This window comes from Branchiostoma belcheri, unplaced genomic scaffold, assembly GCF_001625305.1.
Source record: "Branchiostoma belcheri isolate BF01 breed outbred unplaced genomic scaffold, Haploidv18h27 scaffold316, whole genome shotgun sequence".
Lineage (NCBI taxonomy): Eukaryota > Metazoa > Chordata > Leptocardii > Amphioxiformes > Branchiostomatidae > Branchiostoma > Branchiostoma belcheri.
In genome coordinates, this window is record NW_017803928.1 from 27,859 (window position 1) to 37,461 (window position 9,603).

The window sequence follows — 9,603 nt, forward strand, 5'->3', positions numbered from 1 at the left end:
TGAAGAGTGAATCAGTTAACCAAGAAATTAAATGGGTGTGGCCTTAAGCTAAATATTCATTTAGGACAAAAGATGAAGAGGTGTCACTGACTGTAGCATTTCCCTTCCCGGTCTGCCTTGCGGTGACCTGTCCTGGTAGTCCGTGCAAACTCAGAAGCTGCGATTCAGAAGCTAACGAGACTATCACTATGCAGTCCTATTGCGAGTCTATGAAAAGAGTTCAAGAGGTGCGTATCGGTTTTCCTGGTTCACGCTACAGTATTCTGGCCCTGATACTAAACACTAACCACACAAGGCGGCAAACGTAAAAAGTGTACCATCCTCCATGTGCGTAAATCAAGGAGAATACCACAATTCATGTATCAAATGTTTTCAGAACCCCTTGAGGTGAGCTCCCAGCATCCCTATCTCGGGATCATCTTGTCGCACGACCTAAAGTGGAAGCCACATGTTGACAGTATCACCGCCAAGGCGAACAGCACACTAGGATTCCTGAAGAGAAACATAAGGGGGGCAAACAAGGAGGTTCGGAAAAGGGCATACACTACTCTAGTCAGACCAAAGTTGGAGTATTCTTCAGCTGTCTGGGACCCACAGGTACGCAATCATGCACAATCAAACACATTGATAGAGAAGTTGGAATCTGTACAGCGACGAGCAGTTAGGTTTGTATGTGGGGATTACAGGTACTCAACTAGTGTAACACAACTCCGAACATCACTTGGCCTTCCCACACTGCAGCAGCGCAGAAAACAAGCACGTTTAACACTTATGTGAAGTCCGTCCACCAGTTGGCAGCAGTACCCATACACGACTACTTGACACTGAACACAAATACAACTAGAGGTCATCCCTTCCGCTTTATTACTCTTACAACAAAGACAGAGACATTTAGAACTAGCTATTTCCCTAGAACAACCATAGAATGGAATGACCTCCCGTCTCAAGTAGTTACTGCCAAGTCACTTGATTTGTTTAAACGGGGGCTGGCACAACACATGGGCCTCCCCCAACCCCATATGTAAATATTATGTATACTTAGTGTGGCCAACACATCATTTTTCTTCTTATATTTTTGTATGCACAAGTTTTGTTAAGTTTATTGAGCACGGTTGCACCACCACCACCGGCCACACTGAGGCGGGCACCTGGACGTGATGTCCCTTGCGGGATTTTGTCCAGTATTGCATAAGATAAGATAAGATAAGATAATGGAAAGTGAGGTAAGCACAGACAAACTCTAACTTATCACTATCGTGTGTGTATACTTCCTGGACATGCTTGAAGGTACGTATATCAGTGAGTACCTGCCAGCATGGCCATGGGTGGCAAGAAAACACAATACATGTATTGTACTTATTGATCGATGTACCACTAAAGTCAAAATGTAAAGGCCTCTTATTTGCACATCAGAAAATTCGGAGTCTTGTAAGAAAGAAACCCCAGCTAGAAGCTTTTCTTGATAGTAGTAAAACTGACATTTTCGCTGCGACTAAGACAATGTTGGATGATAGTATCACTGATGCGCTTGTCTCCATTGATTCATACAACGTACTTAGAAATGACCGTGGGAGTCGGCACGGAGGCGGTGTTGCACTTTATATTTCTAACAAAATCCCCTTTAGAGCTCGCCCAGACTTAGAAATCCCTGGCCTTGAGGCCGTATGGGCTGAACTAATTCCACCTTCTCGTAAGAAAATATTGATTAGTAGTATGTACCGCCCTCCATCCGATGATCATGAGTTCTTTGAGAAATTTGATGAATGTATGCTGACGAGGATAAAGAAGTCATTGTAATGGGAGATTTGAATTGTGACTGGTCAACCAATGACAACACAGGCCCAATAGGAAAGCTACGATTCTTATGTATGTTGCACCAGATGGACAACATCATATCTTCACCAACTAGAGTCACTGACACTTCCAGCACTTCAATAGACGTCATCTTAACGAACGACAAAGCACACCTACACAACCAGGGGACATATGAGGGGGGCTTTAGTGATCACACCATGGTCTATACTTACCATAGAAGCAAGAGCCCTAAGTCACAACCCACAGTCACAAGCAGAAGGGTATACAAATCTTTCAATGAAGAGAAATTCAAGCATGACTTAGCACAGGTACCATGACACACCTTAGACGCCCTTCCTACCGTAGATGAACAACTGGAAACATGGCAGGACTTGGTAAGCAACGTAGCCAATTTACATGCTCCCATTGAGAAAATGAAAATAAGAGGTACACCTGCACCTTGGCTGACTAACGACCTACGCCATTTCATTAACCTAAGAGGTCACATGTACCGACAGGCAAAGCGCTCTGGTACTAGTGAGGACCTTGCTAACTACAAGGTAATGAAGAACAGGGTTAACTACATGTGCAGGATGGCTAAAAAAGATCATGCCTCTCAGAGGGAAGCAAGGGGCTAGCATCTGGCCTAAGCACATAGGCAGTACGCATCTGTAAAAAAGTGTGTCCTAGCTCCCCAATTTTGGGACGTAAAAAAAGTCAAGCCCCTTTCATTGTATCTTAGAACCGCAACGACATGTTTCCTACCAGGTAACTTGCATCGTAAAGCCAATCCGTGGATCTTCCAGCCAGCTCATCTAGCTACACTGAATCAGCTCCATCCGTTTAAAAAACGGTCCCTGAAGTGTGGGTTTCCAAGAAGCTGACCAGTGAATTTTAACCCTGACTAACGTTATTATATTAACCCCGAACTGGCTGGAATCTCCAGAGTTTTTTTTATGCAAGTCGACCCGGATAACAAAGTCCAAACGGTTCCAAATACTGTAAATGTGCTTTGAAAAAAAAAAGCATGTAATTGCAGGTTGGTATCACGATTGCTACTATTAGAAACGCAAGAAACGAAGCGAGTGGCATTAATAACGCCTGAAAGCAGAAATGAGACATGTCCGCACACGAACAGGGTCATGTCCGCACTTGAAGCCAGCCAACACAAAGGTGGCGGTCAGGTAAAAATTCGAACCCCGGGCAAAACTGAGCAAAAAGAGGGAAATTTCCAACACTAAAGACTTTAGCAACCTTCTATGGCAACCCAACACTCCCCCAAGCTAGTAGGTTTTGTTTCGAGGCCATTTCTTGTCAACATCTTCAAACACTCCCAAGCTCGTAAGTTGCATCCCCCCAAGATAACGACAGAAGTCTCAAGCCCACAAAATGCATGAAAATTTGCGGCAGCGATAGCCACGTACCTTCTACGATAGCTCAACAGAGTCATGAACACATGGGGAGAGTTTAAACGAGAGAAATGACCAACAACCGCGACCAAGAAAGGACAAAATCCCCAAAATGAGGGACGAACACCGAACGCGGCCTATCACTAGACGGAATCTGGGGTTTGGGGGTTTCTCTCACACATATTCTCTGGGAGTATATTCTTCCGCAGGAAACTTTCTCAGTAAAATCACAAAACTAAACATCATGGCGAGAGAAAAAAAATCTAGTCTTAACGTGACACAAAATTTCTCTGTAAAAAAACGTTAATAGTATTCGATTCTTTTAAATCAAATGGTTGAACGCGAAGGGTACTACTTTCTGCCAGCGATTGAATATAGAGGAGATACGGTAGCCCAATAGCCTGGGTACCATTCGGTTTTTCGCTGCGCAACGCTTCAGAAAAATCACGATCGTTGTGCAGCCGGATCCGGATGGTACCCAGGCTAGAGCCCAAGTTGTGACCGGCAAATTCTTCACCCAGTCATATCCATCCGCAGATCCTTTCTTTTTTAATAAGCAACAAAGTTGATTCTTGTTTGATTACGACATTCCTAATAATTACTTAGCGGTGTCAATGATTTTAGAATTAAAGAAAATTCTGCAGCGTCCAATTAAAAGGGTGATATAAACTTGTACTACTTTGTGTTGTATGGATTTTTGAGTGATACGGCAGACAGATGTAGAGGATAGGTATGTAGGATTTGCGGACATCCTTTTGATTGAAATCTCCCATTCATTTTTTTGCGGGATCCCCCAAGATAACCATCATTGAGCTCACCTGCCTGGAGTGGCCGTCACGTGACCAACCCGGAAGTCAGGCTTGAAAAGAATAGAGGAACTTCGGAAGTTCCCTTGTGGTGTGTGGCGGTTTCTCCAGGCCAAACTCGCATAAGCCTTATTTTTTATATTATTTCACTTTATTATCCTCAGGTCCATAAAAGTGACATCTAAGCTTGTGCGATTTGTGTAGTTACTATATAACGTTACACATGTTACATTATTGAGAACTTCACACTGACCCACCCTCCATAACTTAACCACAGGAGTTTTTCAGTACATTGTACATAGGTTGAATGTTGACCAGTCTGACATTATTTGCTGCTGTGTGTTGATACACACACAGGGAGTCCATTCGTGACACCTGCTGTGTTGTGTTGCCCTTGGGACTCTCACTGATGCTTGTGGTTAACTCAACTTATTAGAAACATCCAGAAACAAGGGACACATTTCCACATTCTTTTTGTTCATTTTGTTGTGAACAGCGAATCAAAAGGAGCCGACACTGTGTTGTTCGTCTTGTTACGGTACCTGTGCCCAACAAAAGCACCTGTGACCTTCTGACCTTGTAACCAAAATGGCGGATGGAGCGGTAACTACATAACTGTTTGTCTGACATTTGCCTTTTACAGAGAATGCAGGAAAACTGCATCAGAATGGACTAAATCTGGCCCAGCAGACTTAGGACATCACCAGGATACACCGGTATGTTTCATAACAGCAGAACTACAGCAGAAAAACTCATGGAGGAGAAAGAAAAGGTTGGTGAAACTCTTCACAAGTCCACAGTCAGCGAGAACAAACATGGCTACTACTAGTACTAGCCTTACTGCACCAAGTAGAAAAATGCACCGTGAACCAATAGAAGCCTGGAATAATGATGATCACTTCTGAATCAATTGTCCAACTTTTGCAACAAGTCAAATTTGAAAGCTTTATAAAAACCCTTCCTTAGATTTCATTGTAATAATAATGTGTTGGATGTTGGCAATGAACACAGTCAATGTATTAGTAAGACTAATCAAAAGTATTCGGAGCATGAAAGTAGTTTTGACGATTCTGATGACTTCGTTTACGATTTGTACAGGAGCTGAGAAAAGCCGCCGGGCGAGGTGAGGAGGACAGAGTTAAACAGCTCCTTGCTGAGGGAGTCAATGTCAATGCTGCTGACAACGGCGTAAGTTATTATATAACATTACATAACAAATTCAAGAAAGGATTTTGAAACACTTAATAATAGGTTCCTTTTCAAGTCTGCATTTTTACAGATGAAATTGATCTTTACATCAGAACACCTTTTTGTGCTACTGATTGTCTTATTTAAAGTTCATATTTATATTGTGAAAAGTGTTTATATCTAAGTGCATCTTCAACAATTTTCTTCATGTCATCCATGTTCTTATACTATACTGGAAGTTCCTGGAAGGTTGCGAAGGCACATTTAGTACATGTCTGAACCCTAGTCTTACATGGAGCTCCTCTACTCTTGTCTCTGTACAGAGATGGACTGCTCTCCACCAAGCATCCATGTACGGCCACACAGGAACTGTACAGGCTTTACTCACAGCTGGAGCAACAATCGAAGCACGAAGCGACATGGTAACTTTTCTTGAGTCTGTCTAACTGCGCCTGTCCTTAGTTTGTAGTAAAGGTGTAGTAAATGAAAAGTCACTGATGCATCCGTGTGTTGTTGTGACTGTCAGGTACTCATAGGAACCATTTGTTTATTTTTATTTTCCTTTGACCTGTCCATTGACCCCAACTTGACCCCATTCCTTGCCAATATATATATAACATACATGTATTTGAAACTTAGTTTTCCTTTCATCATTTAAGTTGGTTACAGATGACCTTGATCTTTACATCAGATTACCTATTTCGTTGTGCTAGTAATATATAATGAAGTACAAGTACACCTTAAGTTTTTATTTAACATCTTAAACTTCTTCATGTTATCCAATGTACTTACACTATACGGGAAGTTCCTGGAAGGCTGCGAAGATCACCGTTGGTACAAGTACATGTCTGAACCCTAAGCTTACATGGAGCTCCTCTACTCTTGTCTCTGTACAGGGATGGACTGCTCTCAGATTACTCTGCATCCATCAATGGCCACACAGGAACTGTACAGGCTTTACTCACAGCTGGAGCAACAGTCGATGCACGAGACTACTTGGTAACTTTGCTGTTTACGTCAGTGTCTGTCTAACTGTCCCTGTCCTCAGTTTCTATAAAGGACCCACAAGATATAGTCCTGTCTTTACGGTGTCCTGACTATCAGATACTGTACTATAATCATGGGAACTGTACAGGCTTCACTTACAGCTGAAGATTACATAATTTGGTACATGTAACATGTCTGTATCGGTTGGAGCCTTACTTGTGTTGTCCCAACTTTAGGGCTAAACATTTGTTTTGAGCCATGTCAGGACTTGTGTGTGGGACTAAAGGGGCCTGTGTAGTCATTTGGTTACATGGCCAGACTGTTATGTTCAGTGTGTAGATACTTTAAAATTTGACCATCTCACACTTTGCTGTACCTACAGAATGAGACTCCCCTTCATGCAGCAGCAAAGAAAGGACACCCTGAGTGTGTCAGAGTACTGCTGAGGGCTGGAGCCAACACTGTTATTAGGAACAGTGTAAGTATGCTTTTTACCTCCATGAAAAATGGAGGTATTGTTTTTGGCATGTGTGTCTGTGTGTGTGTCTGTCTGTGTGTGTGTGTGTGTGTGTGTGTGTTTGTGTTTCCGCACATTTGTAGTCAGCATAACTTCATAACGCCTTTATGAATTATGTTGACATTTGGTAAGTTGGTAAGTCTTAGGAAGACAAAGGTCAAGGTCAAATATGGGCCTCCTAGTGGATGACCTTGGTACTGCACACACAGACAGACACACAGACAGACAGACACACAGACAGGTCAAAAACAATACCTCCATTTTTCATGGAGGTAACAAGAGCTTGATGATCTCATACCTTCGTCATGTATTAGTTTGGGTTATCAGAATTGTGCTGCTGTAAATAGTTTGACTTTTTGTTTTGCATGTGAGTGGCACCATACAGTTTGAGCATCTGGTCACCTGAACTACAGGGGCTAGAATAGTGGTGTCAACAAAATTAAATCTTCATGCCTGGCGCCATCTAACCTTACTGGAATACCCAAATTCAAACTTAACCTTCTTTTCCACACTACAAACTACCTACACCTTCGAGTTTGTGCCTAGTGCTGACCAGAAATGGCAGTGCTGGGCCAACAATGAGACCACTAACGCTGCAACATTTCCATCTCCTTTTGCAGACGTTTCCAAGCACAACATGGCGGTTGTTGGTGGCTCCATTGGCAACACCTGGCAGCCATGGACAGCAGAGTCTCGGAGAAGGGATGCTGAAAAGGTGGAAGGTTTTCTTTCCGCCTTATCAGCTGACCTTTCAGAGACCGCAAGGAAGACGAAGCTAAACAACTATCTTGCTTCAAACAGGTTGCGCCAGCTGGGAATGCCACGTATTGGCAAGTTTGCAGAGCTCCAGCGCCCAGATCCACTGCATGCTGAGATCAACTCTGCATCACACTATCTGGATCTCCTCTACCATGAGGCAGTTTCACGTGGTGATGACTGTTTCTACAGGTTTCTGGACATCCTCCAAGCTCCTGTTCACTGCACAGAGCTCACCCGAGGGGTGTCTGCTGAAGTTGCACCGAAAGGTGGCAATGACAGGTTGGGCGTCGGTGCACGGGCTCGTACCTCTGCATCTGTTGCAAGTGCTGCCGAGGCATTCTTGCATTCAATGCAAAGCCTAACTGATGACTTGCCCCAACAGGGTGCACAGCCTTTAGGTCTTGGTTTGAAGTCCTTGGCTAAAGACCTTCAGGACCACTTCAGCAGTGAAACCACCAGGCACAACAAGTGCCCAACCCGACTTATCGGTGAGCATGCAGTAATGCTGGAGGGTTTTGGTTACAGGCTTGTGGACAGTCTGAAGGTGCCAGGTGAGACTGCTACCCAGGAACTGCGGCGCTTGGTTCTCGGCAAAGTTGGCGAATGTTTAAGAGATGCAGCCTCTCTTTTCAGCCAGGTGCAGGGTGATGAAGGAGACTTGCAGACTCTTGAACTAACCTGTAACCGCTATTACAATCTGTTGTGCCTTTTCCTGCCAGGTTCAGTGTCCCTTTCTGTTTGGACTCTAGCGAAGGCCATCCCATACCATGCCAGGATTCTGTGGAACAATACCGTGTGGGATATGGCATTCTTTCTTTGCAGGCTAAAGAGTCCAAGCATTCCGCACTTAAGGCAGACCTCAGCCTGACAAACAGGTCAAAGAGCCGTGGGCAGATGAACAAATGGGTTCAAGTCTTCAGGAGTAACTTCATCCGCTCCTTCTACCTTGAAGAATACTGCCCTTCTCCACCAGCCTATAACCCGAACTTCCATTGCAGGGTTCCAAAACATGCAGGTCAGGCTGGTCACTGTCTCTGTGGACGTGAGATGTGCAACGAGGATGACGAGTTGTGTAGCACATGTGAGAAGGCATGTGCCGTTGTTGAGTGTGCTGATGATGGAAACCTTTCTCCCACAGTCACTATGCTACTAAAACCTCATGAGTGCAGTGTCTGCAGGGAGAGGTTTGCGGATGGCTGTGCACTCACAGCCCACAGTGCTACACACCGATCGTCATCAGGGACTCGTATTGATCCTCGTTCTCTCACCGTTGCGCAGATGCGGGAAGAATGTAGGCGGCACGGACTGGCAGTTGGGGGAAATAGAGCAGAGCTACTAAGAAGGCTGGAGGGACTATTTTCATTGAATTGTTAATGTCTTGTCATTGTTAATGTCTGAAATGTTGAAAGGGAGGCCATTCAGCAGTTTGGCCCACACACAGCAAATTACCTTTACCCCTCAAGTACGGACTGCACATTAGTCCTTAAAAAGGACTGTGCATGTTCCGAAAGAGGGGGTTTCCCTTTAGGGACTGAATAGAGGGGGTTCCCTTTAGGGTGTGTGTGGCTCCACTCACAAAGGGAGGCCATGAAGATGGCCCGCACACATTAAAATTACCCTTTACCTCCCCAGTGGGGCTGAGGACCGGTGGACCCTATCCCCACCAATGGCCCTCAGTCTGTCCCGCTGGGAGGGTTTCCCTGACCATGGGTGTGTGCGTGGGCAGTGGACAGTCTAGCGCTGTACGAGGTAAGGACGACCTCGCCCTCCACGAGTTCTGCGACTCCACTGGTGCCAGCTGTATCGGCTCTGCCTTTCTAGCCGGCTTTGCCTTTCTGCTGGATCACACCGGTGGGGTGGAGAGGGGGGGCTTGCTATGTGGGAAACAGCCTGTCCCCCAAATATCTCTCTTCTATTCCCAGGCTAGAACTTCCCTCTACGTCCTTGTACTTATTTGTTTTGTGTATGTTCATGTCCTTATATACTGATGCATTTCCCCCTCATATCAATACACAGGGTCTATTAACATTATTCACTTTTTCCCTCGTATACTAAATCAGATGCATTTTCCCCCTCATGTACTGATAACATTGTCTGACAACACTTTTTCCCTCGTATACTAAATCAGATGCTTTTCCCCTCA

General features: G+C 44.6%; 1 protein-coding gene across 1 annotated transcript; it reads left to right on the forward strand.

Moving 5' to 3' along the window:
• The first annotated feature begins 4,613 nt into the window (after nucleotides 1-4,613).
• Nucleotides 4,614-5,643, forward strand: LOC109474761 (ankyrin repeat domain-containing protein 23-like). Its single transcript, XM_019775123.1, has 3 exons — nucleotides 4,614-4,781; nucleotides 5,108-5,197; nucleotides 5,521-5,643. Exons 1-3 carry the CDS (start codon nucleotides 4,728-4,730, stop codon nucleotides 5,641-5,643), a joined length of 267 nt encoding a protein of 88 aa, XP_019630682.1. The 5' UTR covers nucleotides 4,614-4,727.
• Nucleotides 5,644-9,603: the final 3,960 nt, after the last annotated feature.

Coding starts and splice junctions, on each gene's coding strand:
- LOC109474761 (XM_019775123.1), top strand. CDS start 4,728: ATGTTTCATAACAGCAGAACTACAGCAGAAAAACTCATGGAGGAGAAA. Junction 4,782..5,107: donor TCATGGAGGAGAAAGAAAAG/GTTGGTGAAACT, acceptor CGATTTGTACAG/GAGCTGAGAAAAGCCGCCGG. Junction 5,198..5,520: donor TCAATGCTGCTGACAACGGC/GTAAGTTATTAT, acceptor GTCTCTGTACAG/AGATGGACTGCTCTCCACCA.